Source organism: Colletotrichum gloeosporioides (assembly GCF_011800055.1).
Source record: "Colletotrichum gloeosporioides strain Lc1 chromosome Unknown consensus_47, whole genome shotgun sequence".
In the NCBI taxonomy this organism is placed as follows: Eukaryota; Fungi; Ascomycota; class Sordariomycetes; order Glomerellales; family Glomerellaceae; genus Colletotrichum; species Colletotrichum gloeosporioides.
Genome location: NW_025544692.1, coordinates 490488 through 511635, shown reverse-complemented (window position 1 = coordinate 511635; position 21148 = coordinate 490488). Strand labels below are relative to the sequence as shown.

At 56.5% G+C, this 21148-nt stretch overlaps 8 protein-coding genes across 8 annotated transcripts; 4 read left to right on the top strand and 4 right to left on the bottom strand.

The window, feature by feature from the left end:
- Positions 1 to 477: 477 nt before the first annotated feature.
- Positions 478 to 2289, top strand: GCG54_00005870 (uncharacterized protein; the record flags this gene model as incomplete). Its single annotated transcript, XM_045405885.1, has 1 exon — positions 478 to 2289. One exon carries the CDS (start codon positions 478 to 480, stop codon positions 2287 to 2289), a length of 1812 nt encoding a protein of 603 aa, XP_045264283.1.
- A 255-nt stretch (positions 2290 to 2544) lies between these two features.
- On the bottom strand, positions 2545 to 4904 carry GCG54_00005869 (putative E3 ubiquitin-protein ligase XBOS35; the record flags this gene model as incomplete). The annotated part of the gene is made up of 2 exons (XM_045405884.1): positions 2545 to 4411; positions 4462 to 4904. 2 exons carry the CDS (start codon positions 4902 to 4904, stop codon positions 2545 to 2547), a joined length of 2310 nt encoding a protein of 769 aa, XP_045264282.1.
- A 1541-nt stretch (positions 4905 to 6445) lies between these two features.
- GCG54_00005868 (uncharacterized protein) lies at positions 6446 to 7095 on the top strand (the record flags this gene model as incomplete). Its single annotated transcript, XM_045405883.1, has 2 exons — positions 6446 to 6512; positions 6572 to 7095. 2 exons carry the CDS (start codon positions 6446 to 6448, stop codon positions 7093 to 7095), a joined length of 591 nt encoding a protein of 196 aa, XP_045264281.1.
- A 285-nt stretch (positions 7096 to 7380) lies between these two features.
- GCG54_00005867 (N-terminal acetyltransferase A complex subunit nat1) lies at positions 7381 to 10440 on the top strand (the record flags this gene model as incomplete). The annotated part of the gene is made up of 4 exons (XM_045405882.1): positions 7381 to 7473; positions 7629 to 9051; positions 9100 to 10212; positions 10268 to 10440. The coding sequence occupies 4 exons, from the start codon at positions 7381 to 7383 to the stop codon at positions 10438 to 10440; spliced, it is 2802 nt and encodes a 933-aa protein (XP_045264280.1).
- A 342-nt stretch (positions 10441 to 10782) lies between these two features.
- Positions 10783 to 12039, bottom strand: GCG54_00005866 (Anthranilate phosphoribosyltransferase; the record flags this gene model as incomplete). Its single annotated transcript, XM_045405881.1, has 1 exon — positions 10783 to 12039. The coding sequence occupies one exon, from the start codon at positions 12037 to 12039 to the stop codon at positions 10783 to 10785; it is 1257 nt and encodes a 418-aa protein (XP_045264279.1).
- Positions 12040 to 13915: 1876 nt separating this feature from the next.
- GCG54_00005865 (Sphingoid long chain base kinase 5) lies at positions 13916 to 15875 on the top strand (the record flags this gene model as incomplete). The annotated part of the gene is made up of 4 exons (XM_045405880.1): positions 13916 to 14075; positions 14244 to 15256; positions 15306 to 15654; positions 15679 to 15875. The coding sequence occupies 4 exons, from the start codon at positions 13916 to 13918 to the stop codon at positions 15873 to 15875; spliced, it is 1719 nt and encodes a 572-aa protein (XP_045264278.1).
- A 302-nt stretch (positions 15876 to 16177) lies between these two features.
- Positions 16178 to 17010, bottom strand: GCG54_00005864 (Ribosomal RNA-processing protein 1-like; the record flags this gene model as incomplete). Its single annotated transcript, XM_045405879.1, has 2 exons — positions 16178 to 16872; positions 16959 to 17010. The coding sequence occupies 2 exons, from the start codon at positions 17008 to 17010 to the stop codon at positions 16178 to 16180; spliced, it is 747 nt and encodes a 248-aa protein (XP_045264277.1).
- Positions 17011 to 17798: 788 nt separating this feature from the next.
- On the bottom strand, positions 17799 to 20288 carry GCG54_00005863 ((+)-neomenthol dehydrogenase; the record flags this gene model as incomplete). The annotated part of the gene is made up of 4 exons (XM_045405878.1): positions 17799 to 18164; positions 18289 to 18351; positions 19486 to 20195; positions 20252 to 20288. 4 exons carry the CDS (start codon positions 20286 to 20288, stop codon positions 17799 to 17801), a joined length of 1176 nt encoding a protein of 391 aa, XP_045264276.1.
- Between the last annotated feature and the right edge of the window lie 860 nt (positions 20289 to 21148).

The window sequence follows — 21148 nt, the reverse complement described above, 5'->3', positions numbered from 1 at the left end:
GTAGGTTACCGCGTACGGGCACACCTTTTTGACTACTGTGCAACTCTAAAGGGGAAACATGTGTTACTCTTCGCCCTCCGACTTCGAGCGGTGTTAAGCGTGAACATGAGTGGTATGTCAGTGAGTTGACAATGTGGTACCCGGAAATCCAGGTTACTGCCCCTCCCGAATAACTTTGCAGGCCTTCTAAATTTTCGCTGCAATCAAGCCTATAGTCTTATCTTGATGTAGGAAAGGTAAGCGTCATTGGTTCCAGACCCCTGGCTGAGCCATGCCCTACTCTCAGCTCATGCAGGTTCGGCATCTCAGAGCTGCGTCACGCGGTCCCTACCACACCCTCCCGGGAGCCCAGGGTAGCAGTGATAAAATCAGACTCATACCTCCCCCTCTAAAGACGAATCCGTAGTTGAAATCTCAGCTCGCAAGCATGTTTTCGCACATCGGCCCCACGAGCGGCGCTCACACCCCTTTCCTTCAATGACGCTGACCCTGCTCGCCTCCCTCTTCCTCCCGACGCCAACCTCCGCCGAGCCCGCCGCGACAAGAACCTGGGTCTCGGAACCAAATGGCCGCGGCACCTTCAGTCTTGTGAGCTCCTGCATCCTGACGCTCACAATCTGCGTCTGGACGGCGCTCCACCTCAACGTCCCCGCCGCGCGCTCCACGGCTCGGAGCCGGGCGCTCGAGCGGGCCAAATGGGTCCTCTACGGCATCTTCGCGCCGGAGATTGTCGTCGCGACGGCGGCGGCGCAGTACATCATCGCGCGATGGCTGAAGCGGGAGATTGAGAAGGACGCTGCGCACCGGGGAGATGCCGACGGGCTTTCGAGGCACAAGTGGGACATGACGCAATGCTTTTACGCCGTGATGGGCGGGTTTGTGGTCGACAGACCGGCTTGTGGGGAGGAGAGCGGCGGCGAGAGGGTCACGCTCACGCCGGAGGGGATTCGCCTCTTGTCATTTCTGGGGAAGCTGCCCGAGATTCACGAGTCCCAGATACAGGACAAGAGCAAGGCGGACTGGATGGCCAAGTTGCTGGTCTGCATCCAGGCGGGATGGATGGTTGCCCAGGTCATTGGGCGCGTGATTGAGCGGTTGCCTGTGTCACTGTTGGAGATAAATACGTGTGGCCATGTTGCGTGCGCGGTGCTGTTGTATCTTCTTTGGTGGAGTAAACCTTTGGATGTCCTTGACCCGACGGTTGTGGGCGAGGGTCTTGGTGATGTGGTTTCGTTGATGTCGGCGTGTTCGTCTGTAAGCGCGGTTGATGGAGTCACCGATATTCGATGTTTCATCTATTTGCCTGCAGGCTCGGTGGAGGGCGGTGGAGTGCGGGTTGCGGGAGATGCCTTGCACCAAGATAAGAGGGTTCTCGTGACAACTCACTTGTCGATCGGGTCGCCTGGCTCTAGGGATCCATCTAGGTTCCTCGGGTTCGATGTAAGCGAACTTCGGCCGCGTCGGTCGCCGACTGCTCTCAATCCCCAGACAAGAACTGTGCCCCGGTCTGCATATGAGTACCACATCGATCAGGGCAAGCAGACAGTCGCGACAGAGTGCCTCCAGACGTACTTTGCGCCTCCGTATAAAGAGCTCACGCTGCACCACAGCAGAATCTACTGTCGGAGGGTATTCTCCGATGTTCAACAGGGGAAGAGAAGCTTCAAACCAATCGATCCAGACTTCTTGACACAAATTGCAAAGGCAGCAGACGTCCTATGGGCACAATGCGTCGATCGACAGTCGTATGCTCCCTACTACTTCACCTCGGTGCCCACTATTGGCATTTTCCTGGGCGAGACCGATTACATCGTACCTCACGTCGTCAATTTCCCGTCCATGACGAACTTAGGGCTTGGCCAAGTCAACGTCCATCGCGACGTCTTGCGTTCCGTTCTTGCTTTGACAGCAGCAGCATACGGCGGGCTTCACCTCTCTGGCTGGGTGGACTACTTCCCTACTCCGGTTGAGCGTACGCTCTGGCTGGTCTCTTCGCTGACTATAGCATGCTCGGGGGCCATCCTTTGGATCTTCTTTCTCGCGCGTCAAATTTGGCCAATATTTGACGTTTTTGTTTCCGGGGCGGCTCCAGGGTCACGTCTGTCAGGCTATGGCCACCAGAAACCCTGGATGAAATCGGCGAAGTCGTGGGTCTTGGGTTCCGTGTTGGCTGTATTTGCTGTGGCAAGGGTATTCTTGGTTGTGGAGGCTTTCATCAGCCTCCGTCAAGCCCCCGCAGACTTGTACGACACGCCGGAGCTCTCTGCCTTCTTTCCTCACTTTCAATGATAGTAGTTACGGGGATGAATAATAATTTGCCCTCGAGCAATAGCTCGGCATTATTGTTGGTAGATTGAGTGATATACATCTGATAGTTTCGTCAGATCGACATAGATAGGAAATGTTTGTTTGTATGGGATAGCCAGCCTCGACTGAACGCCTCACTGGAGTCTCCGGGTATCTTCTGGTCCAAGCAAGCCTCCAAATGACATAGGAAATGAGATTAAAGTGAAGGTGGAACGAGGTTTCGAGTGAACCACTGCCTCATGCAGGATGTGGGGGTTTCTTGAACTTCCAGCCTTCGAGCAGCCGAGCAACTTTGATGTGTTCCTTCTGCCTGGCTAAGCCGGCAGGAGTACCTTGTCGATAGGTAGATTTTGTCTTGTAGTCAGCTAGTGTCTCGAAGACTGCACTTGCATGCGTCATCCTCGCGCCTCGTTGTAAGAGCAGCTTCACCGTAGTAGCATGGCCATTTAGGGCTGCATAATGAAGTGGCGTGGCGCCGTGGTGATCGCGCTCGTTGGGGTCGAGGCCCAACTCAATTAGGAACTTCATCATCGCAGGATGGGCCGTACTCACGAAGAGGAGGTTTCCGCATGACTTTGATCGCTCTCGAAAGTGGGCGCCGCCGGCGAGCAGAAGGCGGACAGTGGCAATGTGTCCAGCCTCCGCTGCAAAGAATAGAGGTGTGTACCCAGGCCAAGTCCTTGTGTCGAGATCAACACCAGCCTTGATCATCGTTGCAATCACATCGTTCTGTCCTAGGTGAGCTGCTTGATGTATCGGGGTCATGCTGGTTTCTCGTCTCAAGGGTGTCGTGAGATCTGCTCCGCCTCGGACGAGTGCCATTGCAATGCGCGTGTTTCCGGCTTTGAGGGCCTGGCAGATGATTCTTTCTGCACCAGGTGCAGCGTGGTCGACATTTGCTCCGATTTCAATCAGGAACTGGGCCGCCTCGTAACACCCCAAGTGCATTGCGATAGTGAGGGGAGTCTCACCGTGCTCTGTCAAGGGGTCGATGGGCGAGTCGGACTTGAACAAAAGATGCAAGATCTCGACTCGGTTCTTATGAGCTGCCATGTGGATGGGTAGATACCCTTCGCCGCCGACGGCGTCCAACCTCGCGGCCTGAGAGAGCAAAAGCTTCATAGTGCGTAGGTCGCCGGCAGCAGCGGCAGCGAGAAGTGGAAAGTTCCCTTTTGTGCTGGGATGGTCGACATTAGCGCCCGCCTGGACCAGCACCTCGGCAATATCAGGGCATGCCATGGCGATCGCGAAGGTCAGAGCGGTGTGTTCGTTGACTCGCCGATCAAGATAGGCGCCTTGGTCGGAGAGAAACTCCACCAAGGGGCAGCTGTGCATTGAGATGGCGACGTGGAGTGCCGTGCGTCCATTCTGCAAGCGAGCTTCCAAGTCTGCGCCGAATTCGAGGAGCCTCTCAATCGACTTGAATCGGTAGTTTTGCACAGCTGCTAACAATGGCGTCCGCCCACCCAAGTCTCGGCGGTCAACGTCGGCTCCAGCATGTATCAGAACAGCTAGAGTGTCGTCGTCTTCGTTTGAAGACATGGCAGCATAGTGAAGAGCTGAGCACCCCAATGCGTCTACCGCATTGACTGAAGCGCCGAGATCGCAGAGCAAGGAGACGTATTTGTCTGAGAAATCTTGTTTGACAGCAGTGATGAGCGCCGTGTCGCCATCCTCGCCGCGGTGCTCCAGGTCTGCTCCCGCGATGGCGACGAAAGTCGCAATCGATGGAAGCTGCCGGCTGAGAGCTCGACGTAGCGGGGTGATCTTGGATCCAAGACTAGGCGCATTCGGGTCGATCCGTTGCAGCAGAAGCTTCACGACAGTGGCCTCGTCCCCTCGATCGATGGCATCGTGCAGCTCCTTGGCTGTTCGCATGCTCTGTTTGAAAAGGGTCCCAGGCTTTGGCCTGAGTCTCCTCAGCGCGGAGTGGACTCCGGACACGTCGCAAACAGACGAGACATCTGGACGGTTTCGTGGCCCGATTGTTGACAGACGCAATCGACTGCCCTTGTTCAAAACAGCCGGGCTTATAGCACAGTCCCACGGGACGAGGCGGGATGAGTGCATGAATGTGGAGTGGTTCTTGGACGTCACATGCTCGCTGGAGAGTGTAAGTGTCGATCGCAAGCCCGGGAGGGGGAATTGATTTACCTTGGAACACAGTTTAATAGGAAAGCGAGAGATTGACGGCTTGTTCTTAGCTGGCGATGGATCTGCCTTAGAGTGTCTTCGTTCCAGATAATGGTGAGTTGGCCATTGGACATGTCGACGGCGCTGTCGCTCGTGGCAGGGCGGATTCGCGCACTGTAGAAGTCGAGCTGTGAAAGGTTGGTCGCGACGGCATCCAGGGCTTCGTGGCAAGATTCATCGAGGAGAACAGGGTCGAATACGAGCGTCTCGGGAATAGTCTGACGGAGATACTTAAATCGTCGAAGAGCATCGGTGACGGCCTTGCATTCTTTGGCGAGCGCAGCTAAAGTGACGGGAGCAGTGTTGAGACTGTTTGACATTTGGGCATATCGATCGGCGAGAAGCTGGGCTGTCCGTATCAAGTCGGCCAGGCCGGCACCGGGCAGACATCCCGGGGAGTCCATCGCCGGTGACCTAGGTGGCGAGACGCATCGACACGATAGGGCATCAAGAACGAGAAGAAGCAACGTGAGGGTTTCGAGAGAAGACGGAGCTCTTTTGTGCAGCAGAGGACTCGCTCGAGGAGATGAGCAGCGTGATCGCGGGGCCAGGGGGGCCAAATCTGGAAACGACCCATTCCGAACCAAAAAGCAGGACGATATGGTCGGTCCCAAAACGGTAGTTAGGGCGATGCTAGGCAGGGGAAACTATTGGAGACCATTTGGCGAAATGAGGCAACTGGCGAACCCAGGTGTCTGGATCCTCGCCAAGGGCGTAGCGGCAGATTAGTGCGCGACCTGACACCATTGTCCTGAAAGTCAATCCAGGTGATGAATATCGATGTCGGTTTCGAGCTAGAAGGACGGGAGAGAGACGGGTGAAAATGGGGAGAGGCGATTCGGGTGCTGGTCCGCAGGCGGCAAGGAATTGGGATCATCGCAGCGGGAGACGCGCCGGCGCCTTACTCAGTTCCATCACACTGCGAGTGGACATGGCTTGACGTGCATTATTGGCCGGGATATCGAGTGGTGCTCTCAAGGGGAACCAACAAACGAAGGGGCGCAGATCGACTGATGGAGCAACTTTGCCCGTGGGCATGGAGCCCGGAGCCGGAATCCCAGTGCCCTTGGAGGGGCGGAGGGGATCCGTGTGGTTGACGCTTGTCGTACGTGATCGTGACAAATCGGGGACGAGGAACGATGAGAACAGACTTGACTTGGATCGCGGGGTTGGAAGATGCGCGATGGCATGTTTTTCTTTTTCTGGTCGGTGGCTTGAAGACTATCGACAACTGACGTGAGGCTAGAGCGGCGCTCGTGCCGTTTGGTGGGAGATTGACAGCTTTCTAGCTCAGGCGAGCACACGTGGGGGAGACGTGGGAAGAAAACGGCAGTCGAGGTGAGCTGCCGAGACATTTTGACGGTTTTCGAATCCCTGAAATTCCTTGGAAGCTTGGGCCACCCACCTGGGGACCAAGCACAGACCATCAAGACCGTAGCGAGCACAGGCCATCCGTTCCAGTGGTCACCGAGGATCTTCCGGAGGGCATTTTTATTTTTATTTTATTTTATCTTCCTTCTTTTGGCTGCTGACTGATTGGACAGGTGCTGCCTCCAGCGCGTCCAGGTGCACACCTCACACAATCAGTCCACCCGCGCCCACTAGCGTGCTCTCCAGGCATTCCCATGCCCCGGACAAGCTCCCCCCGGTAATAAGGTAAGGTACGCCGTACCCGACATCTGCTAGCCCACTGCGGATGGCTTCCGTCGACGTAATCGAATTGATTCAAGCCCACCCGGACCTGTCGTGTCTGAGCATCACCTTTGTTCTACAACATTCTCCAAGTTCACGGCCAACCAGTCGGCGCACCTTCAGGAAAACGACCGCTCTATCATCGAAGCACGTATCCAATCTGGCGGGCATATTCTGGAAAAAGGAGCCCTCCGCCGTGGCTCCTGTCGTCGCAAATCCTTCCAACCCTCCTCCATCTCCATATACCGACATCATGACCCAACCGCCACCCGTACCACACCTCACGCCTCAGTTTTGCTTTTCGACCGGGACTCTCAGAGGTCACCTTACCTTCACCTTCTCGAGCGCGCCGTAGAACACTGCTGATACCCATCCATAGACTTTCTCCGGTTGTCCCGCGCAAGTATCGACGACTCGATATCACAGAACCTCAATGCTCTGGTAACACCATCTCGAGCCGGCTTCGACCCATCATCGACCTCACAGCGCACCCCGAGAACATTTCCGCGACAAATAGACCCTCAAGCATGCCAGAACTTCAAAGATCAAGCGTTGTTTCCGACATGGCACGCGCGAGCCGAGGTGCTGCACTATTGTGGCGTAGTCGCAACGAGCCCAGATCCCGACGACCCAGAGGCTCTGCTACGACAGATTGAGACGGCCAAGGACAAGGAAAGGGTAGTGGATGAGCGTTTGGACCCATACTCTGGCAGGTTCTTCCCACGAGAACCCCGGACAGAGCAGCTTGCCATGCTGATCCGGCAGGAGAAGGGCGTCGAGAACATTGTGCGGACAAGGACCTGGGACATGGTCAAGCAACGATGCGGCGAGTCCGCAAACACATGGGAGGAGGCATTGGAGGGTTGGCGACAGAGGACTGGTGCCAAGGGGGACAACCGATAACCTTTCCCTTGCAGCACTCGTCAAGGGGCTTGTAAATATCCGTGTATAACGAACCATTGTGTACCATTACTGTACCACCACTCCCGACAATGATCAATGAGAATACTTTTGGAAACTGGCAGACAGACCCCTCATTCGGAGTATGAGCGTGGATTGCTTGGGGACGAATCGGGATTGATGCAGCGGCTCACAAGCTCTCTTCTGGCCTTGGCAGGCACGACACCTAAGCATTGAAGCTCCCGATCATGCCGACGGCAGCCATCCCAACTTGTTACCTTACAGCTCATGAACCTTGGACTGCACCCCCACCAAGATCTGGTGGTTTTGGCAGTGCCGTTGCGGCTGGAACGGGGGTGCATATGGGGTGAGGTGGTGAATGTGAGTTGGATGAGGGGGAGCACTGACAGTCAGGCCAGTTTGCCCCACCATTGCCTGCCCGCCCGGTGGCTCACCTCATCGGTTTTGACTCGGGTTTGGCGCTCCCTCCCACTGAGGTGCCTGGATTGAGGTGTCTACAGCGTGTTTCTTAGCAGGGCCGCCGCCGCCAAACAGTCCCGGCCGCCGCCGGCAGCCACAAGACGGGACCACAGCGGTGCACTTTACTCGCTGTGTGGCTTGGAACATCTGTGTGGCCGAAGCGTCTCCAACCCGGCCTAAACCTCATCGCTGCTGTTGATTCGACTCTTTTGCAGCTCCGATTGTGGACTCGTTCTCTCGTCACCTCTCACCATCCCACCGCACTCCCCCACAAGGCACGAGACCCGGTCCCCGACACAACCGACTCCTGCTCTCTGCATCTCAATCATCCTCTTCGATTTCTGCCAGGAGCACAGCCGTCCAGTCGCCTGACTGCAGCCAAATTAGTGCCCCTCCTTCGTCGACGAGGACCCCTCTCCCGCACCGCAGCCGCAAACGCACCCGAAGAGTTTTGCCTCCGACGACTCTTGATTGTGCCTCAGCCTCGTCCAAGACATTCGCCTCGACAGCTGTCTTTTCACTGCCATCGCAATCCCGCCGAGTCGAGCGCCGATCTACCCCCCACCACCAACCCGATGCCACAGCCTCTCAGTGCGAAAGAGGCTTCCCTCTTTCGGTCCGTCATCCGCGCCTATGAGGATAAGCAGTACAAGCGCGGCCTCAAGTCCGCCGACCTCATCTTGAAGAAGGTTCCCAAGCATGGCGACACCATGGCCATGAAGGCCCTGATCATGAATGCTCAGGGCAAGACCGACGAGGCCTTTGCGCTCGGCAAGGAGGCCCTGACCGTCGACATGAAGTCGCACATCTGCTGGCACGTCTACGGCCTGCTGTACCGCGCCAACAAGAACTACGAGGAGGCTATCAAAGCATACAAGTTCGCGCTCAGGCTCGAGCCCGAATCTGCCCAGATCCAGCGAGACTTGGCCATCCTTCAGGTCCAGATGCGCGATTATGCCGGCTACATCCAGAGCCGCACAGCTATGCTCCAGGCTCGGCCTCAGCTGCGCCAGAGCTGGACTGCGCTGGCCATTGCTCACCACCTCTCAGGCGACCTTTCCGCTGCCGAGAACGTCCTCACCACCTACGAAGGAACCCTGAAAGCTACCCCCTCCCGCGCCGACTACGAGAACTCCGAGGCTATCATGTACAAGAACACCATCATTGCCGAGCAGGGCGACTACCAAAGAGCTTTGGACCACCTTGAGTCCGCCGCCAAGCAGAACCTCGACAGATTGGAGTACCTGGAGTTGCGCGCCAAGTACCTGCTGGAGTTGGGCAAGAAGGAGGAGGCCATTGCTGCCTGGGAAGCTCTCGTCGAGCGCAACGCTGACCGCCCCGCTTACTTTGAGGGCTTGGAAAAGGCCCACGCCTTCTCCGACAGTGACAAGGACGCCAGGAAGCAGGTCTACGACACATACGCCAAGAAGTTCCCTCGCTCAGACGCCCCTCGCCGTTTGCCTCTGAACTTCCTCACGGGTAAGTTTGACGGATATGCCATTTGATTCGACGTCTAACAGACAGCAGGCGACGAGTTCCGCGCGGCCGCCAAGGAGTACCTCACTTTGATGTTCAACAAGGGCGTTCCCTCGACCTTTGCCAACCTGAAGCACCTCTACGCCGACTCTGCCAAGAAGGAGGCCTTGGAGGCTCTCGCTCAGGAATACATCAAGTCGCAGAGCTCTGCCACAGAAGCTGCCAACGGCGACCGCTCTAAGGGCGAGGCCGCCGCCTTATACTTCTTGGCGCAACACTACAACTACCATCTGAGCCGCGATCTGGACCAAGCTCACAAGTACATCGACCAGGCCATTGAGAAGGTCAAGGACAGCGTCGACTTCCACATGACCAAGGCTAGGATATACAAGCACCAGGGCGACCTCAAGAAGGCTTCTGAGACCATGGACCAGGCTCGCCTTCTGGATACCAAGGATCGCTACATCAACACGAAGGCCGCCAAGTACCAGCTGCGCAACAACGAGAGAGAGCAAGCTCTGAAGACGGTAGGCCTCTTCACTAGGGCCGATACGGTTGGTGGGCCTCTCGCAGATCTCCTGGATATGCAGTGTGTTTGGTTCTTGACAGAGGACGGAGAGGCTGCTGCCAGGCTGGGAGATGACGCCTTGGCCTTGAAGCGATTCCACACCGTTCACAACATTTTTGACGTGTGGCAAGAAGACCAGTTCGACTTTCACAGCTTTTCTCTTCGGAAGGGCCAGATCCGCGCCTACATTGACATGGTCAGGTGGGAGGATCATCTGCGCGACCATCCTTTCTACTCAAAAGCGGCGCTTGAAGCTATTCAGATCTACCTTAAGCGCGCTGATCGCCCGGCCACTAACGGTGCCAACGGTGCTGCGAACGGCGACGATGCGTCCGAGAGAAAGAAGGCAGCTAAGAAGGCCAAGAAGGAGCAACAGCGTCTGGAGCGCGAGGCAGCCGAGCGCGCAGCCAAGCAGGACCCCAACAAGGGGAAGGCGAGCGAGGAGCCCAAGAAGAAGGACGACGACCCGTTGGGATTGAAGCTTCTGGATGCCGAGCCCTTGAGCGCCGCCATGCGTTTTGTCACTCCCCTTTTGCAATTCAGCCCCCAGAACATCGAGGCCCAGTTCGCCGGTTTCGACGTCTACTTGCGCCGCAGTAAGTGGTGCCCGAACCCACGACAGGCAAATGTCCAGCGCTAACATGTTCACAGAAAAGTACATTCTTGCCCTGCGTTCTCTCAACGCTGCGCGTGCTCTCGACGAGTCCAACGCCGGCGTTCAGGAGCGCGCCCACAAGTTCGCCGAGGTCATCAAGCCCGCCTTGGAGAGCCTACCAGCCAAGGTCCAAGAAGTCATCAAGTCCGAGTTCAAGGCGCCCGCATAAAGAGTGTGTCGTGATAAGCGCCAGATGAATCGAGCAAGAGAAGGCTTGCGACGTCATGGTCTCGAAACTAGAGACGGCGGCGTGGAAGGTGGAGCAGGACGACCGCGGTCATCATCAACGGCGGGGATGACGAGGCAAGTCATCGAGTCCGGGATACAGTGCATAAAAAGTTGTGATAGAGGGCTACCAAAAGCTTATGAGACTCCATTTCTGCCGGAGCCGTCGCGCATTTTTGTATGTCGCATCCGTACCGAGGCCGTGATATCCAATTCCGCCTCCAACCCTGATCAATAACCAACCCCTTTTGTACCATTTCCCTGTGATTGTGTGTTATACAAAGCTTTACTGCTCGAACGAATTCGTGACGTCGACAAAAGACGTCCACTGTTGGAGAGCCTTGCCGCTCTTGACGGCCCAGCGCGCTCTCCGCACGCCCTCCTTCCACCGTCCTCCGCCGGGTCCCCGCTCCTTGATGACGTTGCCGTCGTCGCCGGGGCCCATGTTGCTCGACTCGGCCTCGCAGATGCCCGACGCCACGAACAGCGTAGCCGTGTTCATGAGCACGAACTCCAGGATGGGATCGTCATCAGCCATCTCGCCGCTCAGTATCCTCCTCAGGATCTCGGCGTTCTCTGCGGGTTCCTTGCCGGGAGAGACTGTATTCAGGGGGTGCGTGCCGAGGCCGAAGTCGCTGGGCTGCACCTTGAAGTGGTCCTGCACGACGTCGCCGCTGCCGTCGGGCGACGCGCTGAGCCTCCAGACCTGGGTGGGACCCGCGCAGCTCACCTCGTCGAGCTCCTCGTCGCCGCAGATGATCATGGCCTTCTTGGAGCCGCCGATGCGCAGGGCCTCGAGGAAGACGGGGCCGAGCTCCTTGCGGGCGACGCCGATGACGCGGGCCTCGAGGATGTCCTCGACGGGGTTGGCGAGGGGGCCGAGGAGGTTGAAGATTGTCCTCCAGGGCAGCTCCTTGCGGATGGGGGCGACGTAGCGCATGCCCGGGTGGAAGACGGGGGCGAAGAGGAAGCCGTAGTTTGTGGCGGCGTAGACCTGGGAGATTGTCTTTGGGGAGACGGCCATGAGGACGGGGGGCCGGGGCTGCATGTTGTTGACGAGGTCTGCGGAGCCGGACTTTGAGGTGCTGGCGCGGTTGCCGTGCTTGGCGACGAGGAGCAGGGAGGAGGCGAGGATGCTGGCGGTGGTGCTGATGTTGAAGGTGTTGTGGGAGTCGCCGCCGGTGCCGACGATGTCGCAGAGGCCGCCGGCGTAGGCGCCCTCGGCGAGGTTCTTTTTGCGGACGACGGCGGCGAGGTCGTCGAAATCGACCCTTGCGGCGGCGAGGCGCATGACGTGGGCGGAGCGGGCCATTACATCGGCGCGGCGGTCGAGATTGGTGAAGTGCAGGGAGATGAGGAGGGAGGCGGCCTGGGCGTCGGAGACCTGGTGGGTAAAGAAGTGGGAGATGGCATCGGCGATCTCATCCGGGGTGACGGCGAGGCCGCCGTCTGGGACGGGCCAGAGTTTCTTGAGGAGGGGCTTGATGTCGATGAGGGGGAGTGAGGCGTCGTCGGACCCCGCGACCGGAGGTTGAGCGGCCATTGCGGCGGGGATGATTGTGTGTGAGGCGTGTGGTGAGAGCTGGAGTGTTGGTTTGAGGGATCAATTGACTCTAGAAAGTGTTAAATCCGGGTTGATGTTGAGTCACTGCTGTTGTGAGTCAAAGGTGAGTGTGAGTGAGATTGGCTTGATAGATTGATCCATAGACGTGGCCGGGGGAGAGACTCACCGGTGCCGATGTCAGGTCGGCATGCAGCCGGTGCGGCCCACATCTGATTGGTCAATTATTACCAGATTGAGCTGTCACGGGGAGACATGATTGGCTGTGCAGGGTCACAACGTTGGAGCTGGTGTACCTGTGTAGAAAGTGGGTGTCGCCTGTTAGGGAATCTCCGCGCCCGCACTCTGCATTTGGCCCTTGGAACAATGGAAATCGCCGAATGCCATCTCTCGCCGTTGGAGGAGGGGCTTCAAAAGCAAGGGGACGGGAGGTGAGGTGGAGGAGGGGTTTCGTCCATTGTTCTCGCTCGTTTCCATTCTTCTCTGACGTTTGTGTGTCTTGTTCACGTCCAAGGCTTTGTTGGTTTCTCCAACTCTGTTTATCCCACAATGCGGCTGCACGTCCGAGGACGCCTACAGGGCGATTCGACTGGATGAATGCCACGCCACGTCTCGAGGACCGTCCGGAGCACACTGCCCTTTACGTCGCCGTCCACGCACCTGAACTAGGTAAGTAAGGTAGGTGGTGATGCGTAGCCAGAAGCGCTTTTCGACAACATGTGCCTTGCAGGCTTACTCACACCACCGAGGGCGACAAGGTGCTTACTTATTTAGGCGTTTGCCTTCTTTTCTCCCTGGCCGAAGAGGAGCAACTCTTCTGCTCCTAGGCTGGGCTGGGCTCTTGGTTGGAGTTTGACAAGGGGGTTCTCCAGTTCCAGGAACAGCTTGTTGCTTCTTCTGCTGCAAGACCACATTAACCAGAAGACCTGGACCAAGACAAAAGACGGCACGGACGCCGCGGGCCCGGCGCATGAGAGTCACTGGACACGCTGCAGGACGTGCTACCTTATGCTGAGGTGCCAATGCTGCATCCGTGTGCCTCGTGCCGGTGCTTATCACAGCTCAAGGTACCTTGCCTTGGTGTCTGCGCCCTCAGGTGCTGCTAGCACGATACCGTGGCTCACACTGCCCGCTACGCTGACCGAGGCAGGTCACTAAAAGTCGTTGCCTACCGCAGCGAACGGCGCCCTTTCCCCGTCCGCGTCTCAATCTCCGATCCATCCGTGCCACCGTGCCACCCACCAGGGCGCCTTCCACGCGCAGACCAGTCTCTGTTTGGCCTGGCGCCTTCCACTTCCACCGCGATGCTGCTGCTCCAAGTGTCTCCTGCCTCGGGACCTGCACTTGCACTTGCACTTGCACTTGCTCTTGCTCCTTCTGACCCGTTCCTGTGCCGGCGTTGCTCCTGCGCTCGGCGCCCTTTTGTCCTCGCCTCTTCCTCCCTCTCCCTCCCCCGGATTTGACCTCATTCCTTTTCCTCCCTGGATCATTCATGCTCGAGAGGAACTGCGACGGCCCCCGACGCGACAGCTGCAGTTACAAGACGCACGCAACTGGACGACACCCAGCGAGCAAGGACCCCCGAGGAAAAAAAGTCGATAACTGACAATGCCTCGTCGCTGCTAACACTGATCGCTCCCTTTAACCCCCTCACCACCACGTCCAGCTACTATTCTGTTCTCGTCTGTCGCTTCAATCTCCTCTTCGTCCCGCCGTCCAGCTTCTAGAAATACGAAATCCTTATTGAGACCGTCGATTCGTTCGAGCCCGTCCGAGAGAGAGTTCCGTCCGTACCGCGCCCCCTGTCCACAGTAGCATGTGAAGTGCGCTCCGCGGAGCCCGTCGAGATACCACCGCCATGGCGAACAACCAGAGCAGCCCCCAGACCGTACCCGAGTCCATTTCCGAGTCGTCCCAGTCCTACGGCAAGCCCGCATCGCGAGGGGGCCTGCCCGATGTCATCAAAGTCGACGGCGTCAAGTCCCTAGTCTTGGACTCGGAGAACCTCGTCTTAAATGGTGCGTTGATCTGTAGCTTCGTGATGCGCCTGAGACGCTGACTGCCCACAGACCCGACAGCAAAGAAAACCAGTCGTACGTGCAGTTTCGCCTCCTTCGGCGCACCAGGTAGGCACTCCTGCCCGAGCCGAATTGTCCGTCTGCCGTAGCTAACCCCCTCCCTCACAGCAGCACCACCGACGTCCACAATCCCCCTTTACAACGTCCTGTGGGTCGAACTCGCCGGCCAGACCCTCACTATCGATTACGCCAAATACGTTGGCAAGCACAGAGTGCAAGCTGCGCAGTGGATCTTTAACGTCGCCGATGCCGACACCCCCGACGTCAAGACATGGGCCGACAACCTCCTGACCAGAGCTTACGGGCCGGCGAAGCGATGCAAGAGGGCCAAGGTCCTGGTGAATCCTCACGCCGGTCCAGGAGGCGCGCAGAAGAAGTGGGATGTGGACTGTGAACCTTTGTTCAAGGCGGCGCGCATGCCAATCGATGTGGTCAAGACGGAACGGCAGGGTCAAGCTGTGGATATTGCGCAGGCCATCGATGTGGACGCCTTCGACACCATTGTTACATGCTCTGGGGACGGTCTGGCCCACGAGGTCTTCAACGGACTTGGCAGCCGCCCCGACGCCTTCCATGCTCTGCAGACGATCGCTGTCTCGCATATTCCTTGTGGCTCTGGCAATGCAATGAGCTGCAACCTCTATGGTACATACCGGCCCTCGTTGGCTGCGCTTGCCATCATTAAGGGGGTTGAAACGCCCTTTGATCTCGTCAGCATCACACAAGGGGACAGGCGGTTGCTGAGCTTCTTGAGCCAGGCCCTCGGCGTTGTGGCTGAGAGCGATCTGGGGACGGAGCACCTGCGATGGATGGGCGGCGCGCGCTTCACAGTTGGCTTTTTACAAAGGATCTTCCAGAAGAAGTGCTACCCTTGCGATCTTGCTGTGAAGGTCGAAATTGAGGACAAGCATGGAGTCAAGGAGCATTACAGGCAAAAGATGAGCAACGCATCGGCAACAAACTTGGGCGAGGGTCCCAACGCGGCACCTGTCGAATCAGGGTCGAGCCCAGATGCCCACCAAGGTTTGCCGCCGTTGCGGTATGGTACAATCAATGATGCCCTTCCGGAGGGCTGGGAGTCGATTTCCAGTGACACTATGGGCAACTTTTACTGTGGAAATGTAGGTCTACTTCCCAACCTAACAACATGCTGTTGCTAACACGACCTAGATGGCGTACATGGCAGCCGACGCCAACTTCTTTGCTGCAGCCTGCGCCAACGACGGCCTCATGGACCTTGTCTGTGTAGACGGCGATGTGTCGGTCGGCTCTCAGCTGAGCATGCTGTTGTCAGTGGAGAACGGCCAGTTCTTTGACAACCCCCTCGTTTCGTACAAGAAGATTACGGCCTACCGCATCACCCCGCGCAACCAGAAGGACGGTTACATCAGCATCGACGGCGAAAAGGTGCCTTTCGAGCCGTTCCAGGCAGAGATCCACCAAGGCCTCGGCAAGGTTATCTCGAAGCGTGGCGGTTACGAGGCAGCAGGTCCCACGAACTGGGACAAGATCACTATCGGTAACAGGATCATGGCGTAGGAAGCCACCTGCAAGAAGGCAGCCCTCTTCGTTGCACTAGGTGCTGTGGCACCGATTGATGTGACGGCGCGAGCCGTGGCTTGGGTCGCCCAGGCCGTTCGCAGACAATTGCACGCCTTCATCAATGGCATAGTGGCTTGTCTCACGTTTTCCAGTTACTTTTTCAAGATTACTTTTGACGGTCAGCAGTGGCTGAGGTAATAGCGGTAGGGAGCAGTGTTTTTCAAAAAGTCGAGATACCCAGATAGACCAAGATGGGAAGAAGCGTTACCGTCGCCACCGGGCCAAGACAGGCCCCGGCCGGCAATGCAGCCATTGGATATCAATGTATACTATAGAACAGCGTTGAGCAAATACAATTGCTTTTCTTTTCGGTCCCCATCACCCCTCTGAAGCAGTCCCAGATCAATACCAAGTGATTTTGCCGCCTTCCGTTCTAGACCCAAAAACGCCGTGTTCACCGTACAATGCAAAGACAAGATCCAAGTCATGCCGCAGCCTGCTCATTTGTCGTCAAAGCCACCCCACTCGCCGTCGTCCTCCTCTTCCGCAGCGTCCTTGTCCTCCTCCTCCTTGGACTCGACCCAAGGCAGCCTCTCGTCCTCCAGCGACTCGGCCGCCTTGACGCGGACAGTCTTGATGGGCGACCTCTTCAGCGGCTCGACGAGCTTGCTGACCCTCTTGGCGAACGCGACAGCCTTCTCGCTGGCGCCCTCCTTGATAATCTCCGTCCGCTCGAGCTCGTCGACCCAGATGTCCACGCCGTGCAGGCGCAGCCCGATGGACACCTTGCGCAGGTCGCCTTCGACCTCAAAGGGCCACTCGGCCAGCACGCCGGCGAGAGCGTCGGCGCGCCCCTCGGCGTAGTCGCCCTCCTTGACCCAGGTCAGGCCCGAGGCGAAGGTGCGGCGGACGAGGAGGAGGAACTTTTCCATGCGGAGGACGTCGATGTCGGTCCAGTTCTTGGACATTGTCTCGTAGAAGGCGGAAAGCCAGGTGGAGACGTCGGCGTTCTGCAGGCAGGCGGTCAGGGAGGCGAGCTGGGCGGCGAGGTTCTGTTGCGGGACGGCGCGGTCGCACATCCACATTGCGTAGAAGAGGCCCTTCCAGAGCTTGAGGGCGTCGATGCGGGTGAGGGAGCGGTGGGAGCCGAGGAAGGTTTGGAGTGAGGTCAGGGCCTGGGTTCGGAGTTTGCGGTCTGTTTGAGGGGGTAGTCTGGTCAGCTTGGGGTGTCTCTTCAATCGTGTCGGGCAGGCGAAGCTTTGCGACGGGAGGTGGACGAACCGCTGGAGGCGAGGTTTTTGATAAACGGCATGTTTTGTTCTTGGGATGCCATTATGAAGGGGGCTTGAGCATATCCTGCTCAATTGGACAGCGGTTGGGGTGGTTGAACGAGCGTTTGGAGGATCTTGGTGGACTTGTCTTTTTGCCGGGCTGTGATGAGGATGCTGGCTGAGGCGGGCGGGATGGGAAAATAAAATTGTTGTTCACCGAGAAAACTGCCCCGCCGACCTCGGTGTGGAGGTGCAGGGGTGCCAGATCGGGTCACCGCCTAAAAGTCTGGAGCGGTCGGGCTAAGGTAGGGAAGGTACATCGCCGTGTACCTCCAACCCTTGTCTCCTTCCTCCACTCCGGCTCCGGCTTGGCGTTCGTCCGCGACAACGTCCGACTTCATCCCACTTGATACTGAATCGAATTTTCAGGCGCATTGGAGTAGAACGGGACGAATGGGTACACCATATGTATTTCCCATCTGTCATTCAATCCAGACACTTTGGGCGCTCCTGCTTTTGCTGGGTCTTTGATCCGAGCTTTTGTCATCCTTCTTTTGTTCAACAGGAAGGAACGAAGGGCTTTTTCAAAGCAAAAAAAGGACTGTGAGCTGGCTTTGACCAAACATCATCAATATTCGCAAGTCTTGGGTGTCAGCGTGTCACTTGGGTAACAATGTGGCCAACAGCCAATTTCTAGAGTGACAGAAGCTTGCTGTTTGTATTCTTCACGTCGAGTCGTCAATCTCCACTGCCTATGTAGGAATGCAAAACCCCAACTCCAAGCCCAATTTACCACCTGTGACAACCCCAAACGCCCAGCCAGAAGGCTACTGAGATGATCCTCCACAGGCTAGTTCTTGATAAACTCGTTGGCCAGGCGGTTCTGGATGCGCTTGTAAGCTTCCTTGGAGGCGGCCAGCTGCTTCTTAAGGCCTTCCTGCTCCTTGACGAGTGTCGCAAGCTGGGCCTTGAGGACAGCGACGTCCTTGTCGTGAATGCGGTTGAGTTCGTAAATCTTGACCTCGTGTTGCGACTTGAGATCAATGACCTTGGAGTTCAAGACACGCTCACTTTGGGCCTTCGTCTCATCGGCCTTGGCTTGGAACTTGGCCTCAAGCTCCTTGGTGAGGGAGGCGCACGCTTCTCCGATCATTCTGTCAAGTTGGTCCTGGGACCACTGAGGGACGTCGATAAGTTCATAGTCGTCAAGTCTTTCCTGTTTTGCATCCATCTTGTGAGTGTTTGAACTGAATAAAATGGCGACAAAGGCAGATGACAGAGATGAAGGACAGGGACAAAAGGGCAGAGGGTGTGGGAACAAGAGATGGTACAGTACTCACGTTGGACTTGGGAGTGTTCTTGCCTGCAAAACGCATCTTGTTGATGTATGCGTGGACGAGAGTCTGCGCGCACAAGAGAGGTTTGATCGTCAGCAAGGTGATTCTGAACAGAAGCGCGAAAGGCAAGCGCGTGGGCAGAGAGAGGCAGCTTACTTGATTGGTGGTGTGGAATGTTTGAAGTGTCTTGGGCGTGTTGTGATTTGGATGTCAAAGTTTTGTTCGTGTTGTTGTGGGAAGAAGGAGATATTTTTTGGAGGTTGAGTATGTGGGAGGTGGGTTTTATAGCTGCGACCGTGGTGAATGGGACGAAGAATAGACGAGAGACGAGACAGCTGAGGAAGGAAGGACGAGAGAAGGGAAGGAGAGAAGGAGCGGGTGGGGCACCTGCCTCTTGCCCATGGGTGCGCTGCTGCTGGCCGCCTTGCTCCATCTCCAGATTCAAGCTACAGCTGTCTCACTGGCGAGCCAGCCAGCCGGGAGAGGGGCGATCTCAGCACGTCCAACGCCATCTAAGGTTGTTGCGGTTAATACCTCGCTGGCGTGGATTCCGGGTCGGTCGCGATGTCTTCGTCGTCACTCGTCTGACCTGCATGCCACCATCCACACCAGATCACTCAATGTCATCAGTGACGTGTGTCTTCAAACTCGTTCGATGTATGTACATAATCTAAGACTTCTCGGGCGAGTTAACATCGTCTTCAGCCCTTACACTGCGACAACGCCCATTTCCATGAGGGCTCTCTTGCCCAAGATCTTATCTCCAACCCGGATGCTTGTTTTGACCAACGCATCAGTTCCATCGCCAAAAGGAGTCAGAGTGAATCGCGCAGGGACATCGCAAGATGTACTGCTCCTCAGGTCGGCCTCATTGCCAGCGCGAACGACATCCTCTTTCACCCGGCATGACCAGGCGAGTACAGCATGCGACATCCTGGCGCTTCGAGCTCGCGTACGAAAGCTTGGGGACTGTAGTTTTGCGCGGCACTCTCGAAACAAATACACCAGGTCTTACATGGTCACATTATGTTCTACGATCCACGTTGAGACGGCTAGTCGATAGGTGCGATGCGTCACTTTCAAGTTGAAGATTTGTATCTTGAACCGAGACGGAGACACGCTGCATACAACACCAGGCTTGGCATTTCCACCATGCAATGCTCGTCATTCGCTGATATTGCTGCGTTACCAGGGACATACTCCATAAACCCCAACCACACGGCCGGCATTTTCGTCCTTCTCGCCCCTAATTACAGTAGCAACGCGTTTACCCCCATCAGACGGCTCCGCAGCACCTCTGTTCTTCAAAGAGGTGGGATCGCCAGTGAAGTTGGTAGCGCACAACCCCGGATCGGCACCGAGCAGAAGGAACCCGTCAGGCTTCAGGCGAGCAGCGTACATGGTCAAGAGCATATTGACTGCGGCCTTGCTGACTCGGTATTCCGTGCCGTGAGGGTTGTAATAAGGAGAAGAGGGGTCGGCGGCGTGAGTGATGGATCCCATGCTGGAGCTGACGAAGACAACACGCGGGGGCGTGTGGGCAGTCTTCCTAAGGAGAGGCAAGAACGCCTCAGTCACGCCTAGAGCCCCAACAACATTCGTGTCCAGCACTTTTCTAAAGGCGGCAGTGGTAGGCGGGCTGGCCATCGATATGATGCCAGCATTGTTGACGAGGATATCGAGACGCCCGTATTCGGACTCGACTTTGCTCGCCGCTGCGTTGATGGAGGTGTCGTCTGTTACATCTATCTGCACTGAAGAAGCGGTGCCTTTGACTCCAGGAGTAGACAGCAAATCCTTCGCGGCTTTGTCGCCCTTCGTCAAATCGCGACTTCCGAGAATCACGAGGTAATCGGCAGACGAGAGCAGCAAATTCTTAGCCGTCTCGTAGCCTACACCTTGGTTCCCGCCTTCAAATTGTCCTCGTGTCAGTGACTGGTTTCATGTATTCATGACAGGGACTTACCGGTGATAAAAACGAGCTTCTTGTCTGCTGCAGCCATGGTGGTTGCGGTGGTACTGATGAAGTGGATGGGAAACAGACGAGGCTTGCGATTCGATGTGGAGCAGAAGGCGATGGCTTGTTAAGCTGAATTCTTTTTTGAAATGGCTCGTATGAGCAAAAGATGCTCCAAATATCAACAGGAAGGCGCCGGAGCGGCACCGGTACTAACCCGCAGCTGTGCGGCACGGTCCGGAGTTAATGATAGTGAAGTCCGGTTCCACCGGCGACGCCTCCTTTCATTATATCCGTCCTGCTCGTTCCTGTAATCATTCAGGAAACATGTAGATTGATGACTGAGCCAAATCGATATCTCTCATGAAATATCGCAAAGACAGCACTCGATACTAGGTGCCGCGGATGAGCATGTATGCGGCGCTGCTGCCACTTGGCGGATGGCCTCTGAAGATGATACTTCTGCTGTTGCAAACCTCCAAAGGTTGTTTTCAAGTGAAATCTCTGTTCTTCTGTCATCGAGTCGATGATCATGCGACTTCTCTCGGCTGGCCAGCCTGTGGCATCTGTTTGCAACAAGTCATGTTCATGTCTTCGAATGTTACAAAAGACCTCACAGACAAGTCCTTGTGAACGTCATTGCTGGGAAGCCCTCTGCCAACGTCTGACTGGGGCCGCACCGATGATTAGAAGAATGTTTGCGTAGGATATATGTAGTTGAATTACTATCACTAATTATGGTTCATTGATATATCCTTTGGGGAAGCAGCCAAATAAGCAGACTTTGGTGTGTTACTCTGGCACCGTCCTGAACAAGCCAAATACGTTGCCAGAAGGCTATCCTTCAGAAAGGTTGTCTTATGCGACGCATATGATGGGCGAAGTGGTTTAAAAACCTGTGATCAT